At 46.2% G+C, this 18,593-nt stretch overlaps 1 protein-coding gene across 3 annotated transcripts in view; it reads left to right on the top strand.

The window, feature by feature from the left end:
- Positions 1-18,593, top strand: part of LOC116943693 (tyrosine-protein kinase Tec-like) — a 74,854-nt gene that overhangs the window by 28,134 nt on the left and 28,127 nt on the right. For all 3 annotated transcript variants that reach the window (XM_032956783.2, XM_032956782.2, XM_076067898.1), the window contains 5 exons: positions 4,218-4,302; positions 6,929-7,060; positions 8,119-8,147; positions 15,858-16,228; positions 17,087-17,152. In XM_032956783.2, coding sequence (XP_032812674.1) covers positions 4,218-4,302; positions 6,929-7,060; positions 8,119-8,147; positions 15,858-16,228; positions 17,087-17,152 — 683 coding nt within the window. The remainder of the gene's footprint in view (positions 1-4,217; positions 4,303-6,928; positions 7,061-8,118; positions 8,148-15,857; positions 16,229-17,086; positions 17,153-18,593) is intronic.

The following is an 18,593-nucleotide window of genomic DNA, read 5'->3' as shown; positions in this document are numbered from 1 at the left end:
GACACTGTTTAACCAATACATACTTCACTTGGAATGGAACTTTCTACAAACAGAGGGCACCCCAATGGGCTCCCCCCTATCTCCGGTTATAGCTAACATTTTCATGGAGAAATTTGAGACTGACGCCATCCAGACTGCCACTCTGCGCCCAACCTTATGGAAGAGGATACGTGGATGACACTTTTGTCATCTGGCCACATGGCCGGCCTGCTCTAGACCAATTCTTCGACCACATCAATTCCATACACCCAGCCATCAGATTTACCATGGAAGTAGAAATAGATGGCAAGCTACCTTTTTTGGATGTCCTAATTAAAAAGAGACCTGATGGTTCAATGAGCCACTCTGTCTACAGGAAAGCTACCCATATGGATGCTTATCTGAAACCGGATTCCCACCACCATCCATCACAGAAGAATTCTCTCATCAAGACTCTGTATCATAGAGCCCAATGCATATCCGACCAGGAACACATAGGCAGTGAACTCAAGCACGTACACCAAGCTCTTAAGGCTAATGGTTACTCCGACTATACAATCCGCAAAGCTATCACTCAAACCATGAAGAAGGACCCTCTTGAGGAGCCTTTCAAAACCATCACTTTACCCTACATTGCGGGAATCACAAAAAAGATCTCCAAAATCTTGAATAAACACAAGATCCAGGTCCGTTTCAACACATTACATAAAATCCGTGATCTGGTTCCGTCTGTAAAAGATGTGATTCCGGACATACAGTACCCTGGTGTCCACAAACTAAGTTGCCTCTGTGGTAGTAGTTACATTGGAGAAACCAAACGCCATGTCTCGGACCGCATTCGTGAACACAAAGCAGACCTTAAACACGGTAGGACCAACACCTCGGCCGTGGCAGATCATTGTTATAATTCAGTAGGCTCACATGACATTGACTTTTCCAAGATAGAGGTTCTTTGTGAGCCATCTGGCTACCATGAGAGATTCGTTCATGAGGCTATCCACATATACAAGCACAGAGACAATTTCAACCGAGAAGATGGATTCTGGCTTAGCAATCATTGGAAAGATTTGATAAACCATTTCAGGTCTTAATTGATTGTTCACGCTTACAGTGGCTTTCAGACAGCATACATTAAAAAAAAATTCGTCTCCCCCCTCCTCTTTTCAGAACATAGATGGACTAGTCCTAAATAAACTGCCAAATCGCTGCGCGTGGCGCTAACGTTTTTTATAAATAAATACACCGTTTAAAAATAAATAAATTTAAGCAAACCGACACACCTGAAGACAACCGTTTGTGTTATGGTCGAAACGTCGTGAGAATTTGTATTGTTTTATGTATATTTTATTATTTTATTGTTTCCCTTCAACGTGACTTTACCGAAAGAACTAAGAATAAAAAAAGCAGTTCTCAAGAAATGAGTTTTCAATCTAGATAATTTTAAAGTGGAAAGCTCCAGTGGCTTCCTAATATCGCAAGGAAGTGGATCTGAAAGCGCTGCACGATGCAGTGACCGTCTTTGTTTGATGGCCAGCCAAAAGCCGCTGAGAGGATGATCGGAGTCACGCGATGGTTTATGCTCCTTGAGATCAGCAAGGTATTTTGGTTCCTTTGTGGCAAGAACTTTGTGTGTAATGAGCGTGACCTTATAAAGTTTTTGTCGTTGCAGCACCAACGTTTTGGAACAACCTCTTTACCTCCCTTAACATCGAAAAACTTGATAATAGGTTTTTCCCCTTTTTTCTGGCAACAAAACAGGTGTTAAGATGTTAAAACACCAAACTGAAACTGCTTGTGGTCAGAATGCAAACAAAAAACATACTCTGATAATATATGCATTGTCCTTGAAACTGATTGGTCCACACCAGAGACAGCTTTCTTTTGAGCCTCGTCTCAAACGATGTTCGACCAGAGGACGCCAAAAGGCGTACAGCACAAAGACAATGCACTATCAGAGTAATGAGAGCTCGGGGTGAGTATCTACATCATGGGACCTCCTTTACCAGTACCAAAATGTAATCATACGTTTTTCCCTTTTTCAGTTTTGTGTTTTAACACCTGTTTTGTTGCCAGAAAAAAGGGTAAAAACCTATTCTCATATTTTAGTCCTGGCAAAGGAGGTCCCATGATCGAAAACTTCCTTCAAAAACTTCCTGACACAGAATGTTTGCACTGGATACACCAGATTTGCAAATGTAATTTGTACCTTTGACCCCTATCGAAAGATCAATTATAATTTGCAATGTTATTGAGGGACTGTTGTGTGTTGTCTTGGTGTGGTCTGGGACTGTCGTTTGCTGCCTTGCCCAAGCTTGTTTCCAGTGTTGAAAATTGGCAGGAATTTATGTACTTATGTAATTTGTATTTATTTTCCCTCATTTATATTTACTTTGTTTACCGTGACTGGTTTACCTTGTCTCTATTTTGCACTCTATCGTTTTTGTATTGGCTATTTTTGTAACTTGCTCACCCGCCCCGACTGAAAAAGAGCTTCATAGCTCATCAGATTCCTCCTCCAGTCAAAATAATTCTGATTCACTCCAGCCACTCACTCGCCAGCGATCATTCACCTCCTTATCACTCTTCTACTGCTACTACTGTTCACGTAAACTTCAGTCATTGATTCATCCACCCACCATTTGTCCAGGACTCAGTCTAGCAGACACAGACTGTTCCGTCTCATCCATCCTGTCAACCACCACACTGCATTTCACGACAATTATCTCTTTGTGTCGTCCCTCGTACTGCTCGACTTTGCAACTTTCTCCCATCGTCTCTTATCTCATGGTTTTCATGACTCTGCTCAAATCAAGAAATGCATTAATACATATAATTTATAGTTTTAAAAGCGTTGTTATGTGCATGTGAGAAAATGTTCTTTTTTACATGTGGAAATTAACAAAGCGGTACCTCATATTCTTAGTTTTTTCGGTAAAGTCACATTGAAGAGAAACAACAAAATAACAAAATATATATAAAACAATAAAAAATAAAAAATTCTCACGACGTTTCGACCATAACTCAAACTGTCATCATCAGGTGTGTCGGTTTGCATAAATTTATTTTTAAAACGGCACATTTATTTATTTATAAAAAAAAACGTTGGCGTCACGCGCAGCGATTGGCAGTTTGCCCAGGACTAGTCCATCTATTTTTTGAAAAGAGGAGGGGGGAGACGAAATTTTTTATAATGTATGCTGTCTGAAAGCCACTGTAAGCGTGAACAATCAATCAAGAACTGAAATGATTTATCAAATCTTTCCATGAGAGATTCGTTCATGAGGCTATCCACATATACAAGCACAGAGACAATTTCAACCGAGAAGATGGATTCTATCTTAGCAATCATTGGAAAGATTTGATAAATCATTTCAGTTCTTGATTGATTGTTCACGCTTACAGTGGCTTTCAGACAGCATACATTATAAAAAATTTCGTCTCCCCCCTCCTCTTTTCAAAAAATAGATGGACTAGTCCTGGGCAAACTGCCAATCGCTGCGCGTGACGCCAACGTTTTTTTTTATAAATAAATAAATGTGCCGTTTTAAAAATAAATGTATGCAAACCGACACACCTGATGATGACCGTTTGAGTTATAGTCGAAACGTCGTGAGAATTTTTTATTGTTTTATATATATTTTGTTATTTTGTTGTTTCTCTTCAACGTGACTTTACCGAAAAAACTAAGAATATGAATTACTGCAGTCACGAAAGCTTTAAATCAAAGCGGTACCTGTTGTAGCGACCCTGGTAGGATGATGGGCTGAGTCAAGCCTATCAGGATTTGAACTCTCAACCTTACAATTGCGAGCAACTCGCTCGACCACTGAGCCACGTGGCCGGGTCGTGTGCTTTTCAAGTGACATCTTTCATTCCATGGGATCTTTTTGCCCGTATAAAAGTATGAAAAATAAGAATAAAACAGGTGTTAAGATGTTCAAACACCAAATAGATACCTTTTGCAAGGAATCAAGTCTGCACTAACCACACGTACTTGTGGAGAACATGCACACTAACATGCTCTGATAATATATGCATTTCCTTTGAAACTGATTGGCCTACAATCAGTGCATGTTTGTTTGCATGTTCACCTCACGTACGTGTGGTTAATGCAGACTTGCTGCCTTGCAAAAAGTATGTATTTGGTGTTCAAACATCTTAATGCCTCCTGTTTTATTGCCAGGAAGGATAAAACCTATTTTTATTTTTCAAACTTTAATTACATTGTTGCCCCTCAGGTGATATATGACCAGAATGGGTGCCTCTACGTGTTTGCCCCAAATGAAGTCAGCCAACATACATGGGTCTCGATGCTCAAGCAAGGTAAATGCAAACCGTCATTTCTGTTCTTGCACGACTGTAGCTTCAGGATAATCAGCGGTCCAAGTGTGAATGTGCTAAAACTATATACTAAACTATTTTTTTTATTTTACCAGGTAAAGCCCACTGAGTTATATAGCTATTTTTCAGAATTGACCTGGCCACAAATCATAGCTCAACGAAGTGGCTTATCATGTGGAAATGTATAGCAGCCAAATACTCTAAACGCATGTTCTAAAGTCCCAGCATGAGACATATTAGTTCTGCACCAACCCATGTTCATTTCCATTTTCCCTCTAGGAAAACATCGCAGAATAGAAATAGGTACCGTTTTGAAGGGCCAGTATGGCATACCTGTAAACCCATACGGTTTACCTGTATTCTTGTACAGGGAAATTTAGTAAAAAAAACTTTGGGATATTTGTTCGTGTTTCACCCTTGTGATTGGCCTTTGAAGGATGAACGTTGATATTTATAAGAGCACGGGATGACCAATAAGGTCTGAATTGGTCTGTAATAAGGTAGGCACTGATAAGGGATTGACAGGTATGGTATGGCGTACCTACCTATACCAGCACTTTTCCACCACTGTGGGTAAATTTAAATACTTTCCTGTGGTGTGATAGCCAAGGCGTCCGTGTGCCCACTTAGTCTCCAATCAACTTCCATTCCGAGAAATAATCTCAAACCCCCGTATTATTGAATTGAGAGACGCACTGCATGATATGTGGTATAGGTAAGAAATGGTGGTGATGATGGTCCAGGCGTATAACAATAAGTAAAGATTTTTTTTTCCAGAGAATGTAAACATTAACATCGCAATATTTCGCCACATAGCAATAGCTCACAAACTTCTAAATGCCAAAATCGATCTAACTTATAAGCAGAGCTTTTTTGAACAAGTCCCAACAGGTGTGAGTCGTAAGGTCCTCGTTCTGGGACGTATGCCACATCTGCCAGAATGTTACGTTTAAGCATGCTCAACACATGAATATACGTGTGGTGCATTATCCTTTACAAGAGGATTGGTGAAACATTGCAACGCAGAAAACAAGTTTAAGCTCGGTGTGGTTTTTCCTGGATGAATAACTCTAGAAACGTGATGATGATTACAATGATTTTAGAATTAGAATTCTAGCTGTAACACAGTCACACAAAAGATAACATATGTGAATTATGGTACACATTGTCGAAAACGGGTATCCCTCAATTTACGAAAGGGATGTGTTTTTCAAAAATCGCGCGCAAAAACGAAATTTCAGAAATTAGAATGGCTTTTCTCATTAATTTAATACTAAAACGAATACTAAAACTTAGGGATATGTTTCAGATAGTCATTACAACCTAATAAAATACACCGATATCACTTTTAACAAAAAAATAAAGAACATCAAAATGAAAACAATTGAATTAGAATTGATTTAGGAGGCGTTACTGTTGCACTGCAGGGACACCATGACACTGTCGTGGATGGTTGATGACACAGCCTCCTGGGTGGCTTCTTGTTTAATGATCTCGTGGTGCGTGCCGTAGTTAAATTTTATTTACACGTAAATTCGATTTCATGAGCGGAAAAGTGTCCATATTTTGTGAATTGCGTGAACGCACAATTTCGTAAACCGAACGTTCGTAAATCGAGGGATGCTTGTGTAGTGAGTCCAACTGAGTCGCAGACGTTGTCTTAGGGAGCAACACTTTTATTAAACTATTTGCACAACATACTCCAGGCTATTAACACAACATAATCTCGGGTGGTGACCACCCAACTAACCACGCTACGGCGGAACTAGACACGGTTCCACTATCCCGGTCCGGACCACAAGCTGGGTCTCGGACCGCGTGGCTGGAGGCTTCTTTAAGCTTGACGTGGATCTCCTGCCTCTCCAACAGTAAGAACCCCGAGCCCCTCCCAGGGCCCCCCTTATATCGGGCCGGGCTGGGGCTGGCTCCGCCTTTCGCCCCGCCCACCTTCTCGAACTCTCTCCCCCTTTCCCGAAGGCTCTTGAGAGTTCTTCCCGGACCATGTGACCACCCATTAGCCCCCTCTACCGGTGGCCCCCCTCCAGTGTCATCCAGTCACTTGTCCCCAGGTCAGCCAGAGTATCATTCCCCCAACGTAACCCTAGCTGGCTGACACTCTCTCGCTCTCTCAACGGGAGCCCGCACCGCACGCTGTACATGGTGCCGCCGTGCTTAACCAGGGCTCACCCAAGCCCCCACTAGGTCTGCTACTACACCCCGTGTCCGGAGTGTACCCACAACAGTATACATCCCGCTGTGGCCTCGCAGGCCCGGTACCACACAGTGACATTTCCAGTCACTACACGTGTACTGGTCCTACAGCCAAGTGTGGCCACGGCAGTTTGTGGCAACTGTTGCCGGGTGGGGTAGGGATGAGCAGAGACAATTATAGCGTGGGAATCTGAACCACCCTATTCAGTTGCCACACCCAACAAATGCAAAAAAATGCCCTACCATATTAACGTTGAATCATAAGTGTATCCAGATATTATCACTAAAATAAAACTGAATTCGACTTGCAGAATAGTATGATGTAACTTAACCTCCACTTACTAGGCATATTGGTTTATAGCAAAAATAGTGTGTGTGGGATTTGGTTTGTGTTTAGAAATCCAACACAATGCCTGCCTGTGGGTCAAATATCACCCGCACTTCTGGAGTGAGGGCATGTGGCTCTGCTGCCAGCAAACCGCAAGGAACGCCATCGGCTGCACGGAGTACCAGCGCATGAGCAGAGCTGGTTAGTCATTCATGCATCCTTCCCATTGCGATGCCCTTCTGGGATCACGCTGCTGCTGTTTGCCATCCTAGAATCATCACCTAGATCTGGAATAACGCTGGCGAACAGAGTGGAATAGTGCGGATGTCCAGAATCAACACCTCGTCAGAGACCCAAACATCATTGCACCTCCTGGCTTTGACATTCCTCCTCAAAGACACTGGAATAACCAGCAATCACGTTAGAACATAAACAGGTTGATGCACACATTGCCTTCCTAACTGGAACATTAAAGACAAACCACAGGAGTGTGATTGTGGCCATGCTACCCAAACAGTGGACCACGTAGTAATTCACTGTACAGTCGTCTGCCTCTACCTCCAATGGAAGAATAGCAAAACTACATAAACTCTCTTCTGAAGCGCTCTTGTGGCTAGCATACCTCCACATTGGCATTCAGCTCCTGAATACATTGCTGCTATACGAAATTGGATTTTTAAAATACTTTATCTTACCAGGTAAGGTCTACAGAGCTGCAATGCTCTTTTCCAGAAATGCTCTGGCCACAAATGATATCTCAATGAAGTGGCTTGTCGTGTTGATATATATAGCAGCCAAATACTCTAAACGCATGTTTCTAAATGTGGAGGAAAAACCCAGAGGAACCGGAGAAAAATCCACACAACCACGGGGAGAGAGACATGCAAACTCCAAATACACAGGTGTCAAGGTCGGGATCGAACCCACGACCTGTATACCAGGCGTGGGAGATAACATCTCGCCACCGTGGCACCCCTATATAATGAGGCTCAGGCAGGTTAGAGTTGCCACCTATTCCACAGACCAAACCGAGATACATTTCTCAGCCTAGGTTTATCAAACTCATCACTCACGCAGAACTCACTCACCAACCACTCAACAGGCAATGACCACTCAGCGGACACTCACTGGATACCTTTCACATTCACACGATATGTCAATCACCTGACCCTGGCCAGGCACTCGTGATCATGTTGACTTATGTTGACTGTCTGTCTTGAATACTTGACGTCCTGATGTATTCCTTATATTCCCTGTAGGTAACACAGCTGTCCCAAATAACTTACCGGTAAGTTCACTTTACTATCTGTGAATTCCCTTGGACGTGTTTGTTAATACTTTTAATTGGAAACATTACACTGTCAACAGCTAATTGTTAAAAATCATACCGTGTTCGTTGAATGTGAGGTGGTAATAAAGTGTGAATGTAATTTAATTTTAGTGATGTGCCATCTGCCGAACGTCCCTGGATTGGTGAGGCTCTCCCTGCCGCATCTCTCCTGCATTTGGTGACAGGAGTGACAGACGTTCTGCATCACTTATGTGCCACCTGGGCAAAGATGAGAATCGGAGAGTCGTACCAATTACGGCTCAGTCGGTTACAGCTCAATCAGTTCCGATTGAATCAGTCATGGTCCAATCAGTTATGGTTCAATTGGTTACAGTCCAATCAGTTACGGTTTAATCGGTTCTGGTTCAATAAGTTACGATCCAATCAAATACGGTTCAACCGGTTATGGTCCAATCGTTACAGTCCAATAGATGACGGTCCATTCAGTTCAAAATAGGTTGCATAGTTTGGTTGGGGTTAACCGTTTATATATTAAAAAAACGGTTTAACTTGGTTCAAAGATTTGCTCTAAATAGCATCGTAGAAACCGCATGGTGGGACACGGGGGCCAGGCAGATGTAGGGGGGCAACCCAGGGGTGGGGATGTTGGTGGGGACTGTCGTTCAAGATGAGGACCATCCACGAGTAGTTATGCAACATTCCTCCAGCACTCCACCAGAAATGGCCGATATATTGCAAGGGACTGTCGTTAGTTACACTAGACTGGAGTTACAATATGGTTCATGTGAATTAATGACATTTAAAATATTAGCAAGAGGTACACATTCATTTGCCTCCAGCAAAGATTCACCTTATAGCAGTTGGCATGCTGCTTTACTGACAATCAATTCTCTCTTTGCTGGCCGTGAGTATTGAACAAGCCTCAAAGTGCCCTTGACCACTGAGTCAGCTCCGTCTGTGCAGGAACACAATTACTCTTCTTATTTTATTGCCTATTTGTGCATGGTGGGAACCCCATTCAAGGACTACCTAGGCTGAGGTTGCCACCTGTCCGGGTGTTGTCATCATCTGTGTTTATGTTTTTGTACTGAGATCTGGTAACCGGTGTGTGTTGGAAGTGCAAAGTTTGAGAAGCCCGGGCCGACTTTGAAATGTGTCTGGGAATTTGTCTGTGGAAAAGGTGGCAACCCGCACCTCCAATGAGTACGCTTGGCTAGGTAAGGTGCGAAAGAAGTTCAACATACAACCTGAAGAATAAGTCTGGGGTTCTTTACATGTGGAAGGCTGAACATATATTCTGATGGGCTCGAAGAATGTATTTTGTTTTTAAAACAAACGTGACGAAAATTGGAAAATCATTAACAGGGCACATGGAAGACCAGGGCATGGGTTTGTTGAATTCCATACAATAGATAAGTGGAGAGATTTAGATTTTTAAGTGCGTAATCACACATTCATTGTATGCGAGTGAGTCCTTCTGAGTCGCAGACGTTGTTCCTTTTAGAGGCAACACATTTATTTGTAACACAGTAACACAAAGGGGTAACTGCCCCTTTACCAGATACAACCTAGGGTATTGACCACCCAGCTAACTACATTCTACAGAGGAGTTACTGCTACGAAGGGTCAGACCCTCACTCGGGTATCTGACCACGTGGTTCCTCATAGGACGAAGAGCTTCCAGCTTGAGACACCGAGCTTCCAGCTTGTAGAACGAAGAGACCCCGGTCGCTCTCAGGGACCTGCCTTATTTCCCCCTACGGTCGGGGCCGCTCCACCCACTGCCCCGCCCGCCTTCTCGAGCATTCTCGTTCCCTCTCAATCCCTCTCAAGAGCTCTACCCGGACACGTGATCACCCACTAGCCCCCCCCCCCCCCCACCTGGGACCCAAAAAACATGCACAACCTCCGGTCGTTGGCAATCGCGATAGGGCATCGGAGTTCGTATGGCGAGAACCCTTGCGGTACGTAACGTGGAACGAGAAGTCCTGCAGGATCTCCAACCAGCGTGAAAACTGGCCTGACGGCTGATCCACACGCAGCACATATTGGAGCGCTGCATGATCGGAGCGCACCTCAAATTGTCTACCGTACAAGTAGGGCCGGTACTGCTGCAAGAAAACCACAATGGCTAGCAATTCACGGCGCATAACGCAGTAATGCTGTTTGGCCGGAGACAGCACTCTACTGCCATATGCAACAACTCTCTCCACCCCATCAACAACCTGCGACAAAACGGCACCAATGCCAGTATTGCTAGCGTCCATATCGAGGATGAATGGCAATGAAAAATCCGGATAACGGGCGATGCGGCCCCTATCCGACAGAATCCCTACCGGCTGAGCCTGGCGGAGAAGGAACATGTTTGACTGGCGGTTGATGAGATGTTGGCCACAGAAATCATCTCACCATCCACCCGTCCCTGGGGAGCTCCGATTGTGCTTGTGAAGAAGCACGACAGTAGCTTACGATTTTGCATAGATTTGATAAAGCTTAATAAGGTTGCAGATGCGTATTCCCTTGCCCTCGCATGGACAATTCGCTGGACATGTTGGCAGGGGCACGTTTCTTCTCCACCCTGGATCTTCTATCCAGGTTCTGGCACTTGCCGCTTGACGATGTCTCGAGACCTAAGACAGCCTTTTGTATGCCCCAGGGATTCTTCGAATTTAACCGGCTTCCCATGGGGCTCCATTCCACACCAGCTACGTTCTAACGTTTGACAGAACTGGTCCTGGCGGGTCTCCAATGGGCTGACGACGATTACATCGTCGATTACATCGTCGTCAGCCGAACTTTTGATGACCATTTGCTCCATTTGCGTGCTGTCTTTCTCAAAATGCGTGTGGCTAACCTTAAATTCAAACCTCAGAAATGTCACCTTTTCCGGAAGTCAGTTCGGTATCTTGGCCACATTGTTGATGAATCAAGTATTGCAACCGACCCGGAGAAAACTGCATGTGTTCGTGCTTGGCCCACCCCCACCCCGGTGACTGAGGTGCACAGTTTTATCGGCTTTGCGTCTTACTGTCGCCGCTTTATCGCTGGGTTCGCGTCAATTGCGAAACCTCTCCACGCGATAACGGCTAAGGGTCATAAGTTTCATTGGGGAGAGGAGGAGGCTGCATTTCGTGCATCCAATATCGAATTTACCTTTGCTAAAAATATCCGAAAATTCACGCAAGAGCATTCACAACTTTCCTATCTGTTCAGCGGACAAGGTACCACTGCCAGCGCACAATTTGGCGATCCAACATTTCATCCACATCACGGGATTGTCGCGTGTAAGGCTCAACACCCACACTCCCGACGACGCCCCCTTCCAGACGTGCCGACGACGCATGAGCCAGCACCCTACTCTCCTGGATGACCGGGGTGTCCAACCCAGCATTAAGAAACTGAATAAAGGGTTCCTGGTCGTTGGCTACTAACGTTTGGTCCGCCACCAGCGTCAGCCCGCGACTGACCTTGCTGGAAGGTTCTAAGACAATTCCGTTCTCCATAGATCCCAAATCGAGCGGCTTCCTCAAGCGGAGGGGAACCAACATCTGTGCGCTGGGAAGGATGCTCACCGTTCGTCACGCAAGCGCCTGCACCGTAGCGTTGGCCGTACACGACCGAGTGGGAGAAGGAACAAATGCCATACAACGGCCGGAAGGCAATGCAGATTTTCATGGGCATCCTACCAAGGAAATCAGTGTCAAGTAAACATGTGGAGACCAGGATGTGTCCTGATAGTTTAAAGTCAGCGATGCGCACCTTGGCCGTTATCCGACTGATAATGCCCAATGAGCCTCCGTTGGCGGCGAAACACAGCACATCAACGGGGCAAAATATTGTAGATCAATTCCGAAATTATAGTTGCTGACGCACCCGTGTCAACTAGCATCTTTATTTATACACCCTCAATAAACCCAAGTACAGCAGGTGAACCCGCGGCTGCTGCCACCACCCGATGGGCCAGCTCCGACCACTGATCCGGTTGGAGCTGACGAACCTCACAATTATGCGTAGGACTCCTCCACACCGCCGCGCGACCGGGACGCGAACCGAACTGCCTAGATGGGTGAGGTAAGGCCAGGGGTCGAGTGTGGAGTGCATCGCGACTCGCCTTAGGGTGCAGGGGAGCATAGGGTGGCGGTGATGCTGGGAGGCGCCGTCGTGGTACGCGGCAGCCCGATAACACGTGCCCCGGCAAGCAGCACTTGAGCAGGTAACAAGGCCGCCCCTGGAACGAGACGACGATCTTTGCCACTGCTACTTGTCCGTCCGTTGTGCGCCCCCGTCACCCCGGTCGCCACCACCCGACGCGTATGCCGACAGGGGCTCCTCTCCATCCGACGGCTCCGGCTCCATACGGGACAGGGCACACGTCACCAGTATCCTGTCCCATTGTAGAAGTTGCTGGGCTTGGATGCACTTAGCGACCTTGAGAGACGAGACGTCATCATCCTCGGCTGGAAGGATAGTATGGAGGGATTTCGCTAAGGCCAGCAGTCTCTCTCGGACACACGCTTCATTTCCATCGTAGTGCATTTTAGGGAACGCGGCTTTCGCTAGCGCCATAAGTGCGCTATGGAAGGCGAGGGCCGACTCATTCTCCCCCTTCCATCGTGTGGCAAATTTGTGGCGCGTGTTCGCTGGAGGCTCGTAAATAGATGCCATCTGGTCGAAAGATGGCGAGAAACACTGCAAGGGCGTCATCGTTGTGGGCGGAGAGCAACGCATGCAGCGCCTCCGCCTCCGTCCATCCTGCCAAGTCGGCATTCGTGAGGAATCGTCGCTTGAAAGCCACCCAGTCGCCACTGGTAGCCGCGAACTCCTTAATGAAGGGAAGTCACCGTCGGAGAGCCGGGATGTCCATCGGCACCGATGGCGCGCCTTCAATTTTGGCGGGCTGCGCGCTCTGTGCCAATGACAAAATGGTGCCCGCAAGTGCGGGCTGCGCCGCCGAGTTTCCCGCCTGCTGCGAAATGGTGGCGGAGTCGCCTTTCACGAGCGGCATCGCCGCTCCCTCCTTCAGTGGCGAGGCTGCGGGGCTGATCTCCACCAGGAGCGAAGCAACAGCATGGAGGAGCTCTGCGAGGCGACCGTGCACCTACAGGAGGGATGCCCCCACCGACAGCGAAGCATCGAGCTGTCGGCTGGCGCCCTGCTCCGCCGGCAGCATCTCCCCTGCATCCTCCGGAGCTGTAGGTGGCACGAGGTCCTCGTCCTCACTGTCCGATGTCCTGGTACGTGGTCTGCGATGTGTAGACATAGTCTACAGCTAGCTGAATAACTAGCATGTTGGCTACTTCCGACACCAGTTGTAGTGAGTCCAACTGAGTCGCAGATGTTGTTCCTTTTAGAGGCAACACATTTATTTGTAACACCATACCACAAAGGGGTAACTGCTCCTTTACCAGATACAACCTATGGTGGTGACCAACCAGCTAACTACACTCTACAGAGGAGTTACTGCTACGAAGGGTCGGACCTTCACTCAGGTCTCCGACCACGTGGTTCCACGTAGGATGAAGAGCTTCCAGCTTGAGACGCCGAGCTTCCAGCTTGTGGAACGAAGAGACCCCGGTCCCTCTCAGGGACCTGCCTTATTTCCCCCTACGGTCGGGGCCGCTCCGCCCTCGGCGGAGGTGACCGCTCCGCAACGAGGATCCGCCATTGCTTGCTTCAGGTGCGGTCAACCGAGGGGATGTCGGAGCAATGCCTGGCCGATGACGTCGTCAGCGTCCATATTCTCGCCAATTACCACTCCACAACTACGGCAGGATACAACCCACTGAGTCTCAGTGGCCCACAAGACTCCACCACGTGTGATGGACCAGCGTCAAGGACCCGATCGAGAACTTTACGGCTGCGATAGCGGCTCTCCAAACCACGAAGTGGACTTTCGATTCCCAAGGCCAAACATTTTTTTTGTGCGTACCCCGGTGCGGTTGTCATTTTCTATTGTTATTGTTGGTTTCTATAAGTGGAACGGCGGGTTCTTTTCGATGCGGATGTGTCTGTCATTCTTCCCTAATTGTAAAAAAAGAAAATGTGAGTCTTGGTATTAGTCAGGACCGTTACATTTTTAAGAAGGCAAGGGGGCTGGGGTGATGTAATGACAGTAGAGTCTACCTGCAGTGTGAATGGATTAGTACCGACTGGAGGTAATGACATGGGAATAAATTCTAGATTGAAAGCTTTCGTGACTGCAAGGATCCATACTCTTTGGTTCTATTCGGTAAAGTCACGTAGGTAAAAAATAAAACAACAAAAATTACGACGTTTCGGCCACAACACAAGTGGCCTTCATCAGGTGAAGGGACTAGACTGTCTAGAGGACAGCGCTGGAGTGAACACAGCCAAGCTCAGACTGCGACCTTTAAGCTGTGTGAGAGGAAACAGAGCGCTTTGACAAAGGAATTAGCATAAAATTAGCATTTAATTGGTGGACTTAGCATGATGAACGGTGTAGATGTGCAGGTCGGTGAAGGGGAGAGGGGAGGGTGGAGTTTACATATTGATGGTGTGAAAAGGGAATTTAAGCAGCTGCGAAAGTTTGGGATACCACTACTTGAAAAAATATACTGTACCATTGAAAATTAGTTTAATGTTTGATTTGATTCAGAACATCTTTCCAATGGTTGCTTAATTTGAAACCATCCTCTCGGTTGAAATTGTGTCTGTGTTTGTAAATCTGAATTGCCTCGTGAACAAATCTCTGATAAAAACCCGTGGGTTTGCAAAGAACCTTGGTATCGGAGAAAATTATATCGTGATCACCCACAGTGTTGTAACAGCGATCAGCTACGGCAGAAGAATTTGTTCTGCCGTGTTTCAAATCTGATTTGTGCTCGCGAATTCGGTCAGAGACATGTCGTTTCGTTTCTCCGATATAGCAGTCACCACAGGTGCAGATCAATTTGTAAACTCCGGGGTACTGTAAGTCAGGAATGACATCCTTCACGGAAGGGATCAGGTCATGGATTTTGTGTACTGTATTGAACCGGACCAGGATCTTGTGTTTGTTTAGAATTTTGGAGATCTTTTTAGTAACGCCTGTTATATATGGTAGTGTGATGGTTTTGATCGGAGTATCAAGTGGTTGTTTCTGTATGGAGGGAGAAACAGCTTGGCGGATGGTACGGTCCTAGTATCCATTCCTTTTTAGGGCCAGATGTACATGTTTTAATTCACTGGTCAGGTGGTGTTGGTCCGAAATGCAATGAGCCCTGTGGTATAACGTTTTGATGAGAGAATTATTTTGCGTCGGGTGGTGGGAATCAGGTTTCAAGTAGGAATCTGTGTGGGTGGGTTTCCTGTAGACAGAATGTCCCAATGAGCCATCAGGTCTCCTCTCAAACAGAACATCCAAGAATGGCAGCTTGCCATCTTTCTCCACTTCCATGGTGAATTTGATGGCGGGGTGTGGTTATATGTGTATATATAAAACTGTCTTAATTGTTTATTGGCCAAATATAACCAGACCTCGTGTAGGTTCCTGTCTAATAAATCTGTCCCCTTTGTGGGTAAATAGGCCAGAGAGGGTACAGAATGGAAGTAAGTGCAAATCACATTGACCATAGAAACATTACAGGATGCTGGTCTTATGCCACAAAACCAGAGTCAGATTACAAAATTATTTCCAGGAGACGTAACAATAAAAGAACATTTCAGGTCCTATGGAGGAGCTAACTTGTGCTTTTGTTTAAATTGCAGCCACCTCCGCAGAGCCCCCTGCCAAGCCCCCCTTTGCCGCCACTGCCCCCTTCACCCCCCACATCCCCACTTCTGCAATCGTCTCCATCCCCGATGGGCCCACTTCATCAAATGACCCAATCGGTCGCCCCCACCCTGCCGCCCGCAACTCCGCATCCTCCATCGTGCCCCACACTGGCAGCAAATGAATCCCGCACAGCAACGGAGGCAGCGGCGGCAGCAGCGGGAGACGGGGAAACGGCAATGTGGGTGGAGGCTCTGTACAACCTGACGGTCACCGAGAGCCAGGATCTTTCGCTGGTGGCTGGGCAGGAGTACCGCGTGCTGGACCACTCGGACGAGTATTGGTGGAAGGCCAGGGACAAGCAAGGGTGAGGGCACCGCTGCCATTGGGCAGAGCTCGTGTCACATTGATCTCAGTGGGGCGGGCGATGTGTGAAGGAATTGTTTGCTCATTACAATACGGATGCCGGGTATGAGGGGTAAAAAAATGTAACTGTTCGATTACAAAACCACGCAATGGTAAGATGTTGAGAAGGGCACAGTCCGGGTACGGCAAGGCAATCCGCGAGTCGTAATGCAGTTGGCACACATTGAGGCAGTCGCCAGAGAAAGCAGCGGTTTCTCTAGGCAGTTGAGCAACATTTTCTTCCAACCTGATGACTGTAAAATGTTTTTTTTGCGCCTGCCATTAGTACGGTACGGCGAGTTCGTGACCGTTGCTGTCACAAGGAACCATATGTACTAGATATATGTTGAACTTCTTTCGCACCAGACGCAGCCAAGTGTGCTAATCAGAGGTACCGCACATATGTGCTATTATGAGCACAGAAGCCCCTTTGAGCCACCAAGCTTAAAAATCGTGAAACCGTGGTCTTCTCTTCATTTGCCGTAGTCAATCCATATGGCAGGGGTGTACTCGTTTAAAGCTTACCAAATTTGAACTTGGCGGCTGAGAGAAGTTATTACGAATGGGCGCACGTTGTCTGCAAGCAGTGGTACATCGTTGAGTTACCAAATTAACACTTCTGCAATACACACATCATGTGGACATATGCACAGATTTTCACAATGTTATGCTCTGGGATATATACATAGCATCGCCCTACAGACGCATACAGCTATGCACGCGTACAGGATTTCCATCTTTGCTGCAAAAGAGAAGATCGTGAAATCGGCGTGTAATTTTGTCATTATTTAAAATAAACGCTCTGTGTTGTTTCCTGCAGGAGGGAAGGCTTCATACCGAGCAACTACGTGATGGAGAAGACATTCAAGGGACTGGAGGCATACGAGTGAGAACGATAGAAACGTCCTGCGCACTCAGCACTCTGCCCTAGTGGTGTGGACAACTCGCTGGCATCCGTTCCTTTAAGAGGAGCCGATGGATTTCGGAGCCGTGCTTTTCCCAAAAATAAAGGACAACTTGACTTAGTCATTAGACCTCCTTTGCCAGTACCAAAATGTAATAATAGGGTTTTTCCCCTTTTTTTCTCGCAATAAACCTGAAACCTTTTTACAAGGATTCATGTCGGCATTAACCACAATACCTGCAGTCAAAATGCAAACAAAAAACATACTATGATAATATCTGCATTGTCCTTGAAACTGATTGGTCCACACCAAGGGACGGCTTTCTTTTGAGTCTCGACCCAATTGGTGCTCGACCACATGACGCCAAAAGGCGTACAGCTCAAAGAAAATGTACTATTAAAGTAATGAGGGCTCGGGGTGAGCATCTACATCATTAGACCTCCTTTGCCAGTACCGAAATGTCATAATAGGGTTTTTCCCCTTTTTTCTGGCAACAAAACTGAAACCTTTTTACAAGGAGTCATGTCTGCATTAACCACAATACCTGCAGTCAAAATGCAAACAAAAAACATACTATGATAATATATGCATTGTCCTTGAAACTGATTGGTCCACACCAAGGGACGGCTTTCTTTTGTGCCTCGACCCAATTGGTGCTCGACCACATGACGCCAAAAGGCGTACAGCTCAAAGACAATGCACTATCAAAGTAATGAGGGCTCGGGGTGAGCATCTACATCATTATACCTCCTTTGCCAGTACCAAAATGTAGTAATAGGGTTTTTCCCCTTCTGGCAACAAAACTGAAACCTTTTTACAAGGATTCATGTCTGCATTAACCACAATACCTGCAGTCAAAATGCAAACAAAAAACATACTATGATAATATATGAATTGTCCTTGAAACTGATTGGTCCACACCAAGGGACGGCTTATTTTGAGCCTCGACCCAGTTTCAAGGACAATGCATATATTATCATAGTATGTTTTTTTGTTTGCCTTTTGACTGCAGGTATTGTGGTTAATGCAGACATGAATCCTTGTAAAAAGGTTTCAGTTTTGTTGCCAGAAAAAAGGGGAAAAACCCTATTATTACAACTTGACTTAGGTTTTATTTACCCTTGCTTGTGATGAATGAATCGGCCGATGCTGGGAGGACCGAGCCTGCCACAGTTGTCTAATGTATGATAATCAATCGGTCAACACGGTCAAGGCAGCAGATGCCGCCAAACCTCGCAATGATTATTTTCTTATTGCACGTGCCACAAAGATCTGCTCTTTCGGTATCCCAACTTCTGTCTTCATGTCTCCCCCTTCGGTCACCAAGAATTCCACTTGTGAATGATGCCCAAATGATTTAGCCACCTACGTTGCAGCAAACAGCATGCGTTGAGTGATTCTCTAGGGAAACTAACGGGTGGC

Source organism: Petromyzon marinus, chromosome 18 (assembly GCF_048934315.1).
Source record: "Petromyzon marinus isolate PM22_M1 ecotype Great Lakes invasive population chromosome 18, UKy_Petmar_22M1.pri1.0, whole genome shotgun sequence".
Lineage (NCBI taxonomy): Eukaryota > Metazoa > Chordata > Hyperoartia > Petromyzontiformes > Petromyzontidae > Petromyzon > Petromyzon marinus.
Note: the sequence above shows the minus strand (reverse complement) of the source record. Positions and strands in the feature narration are given on the sequence as shown.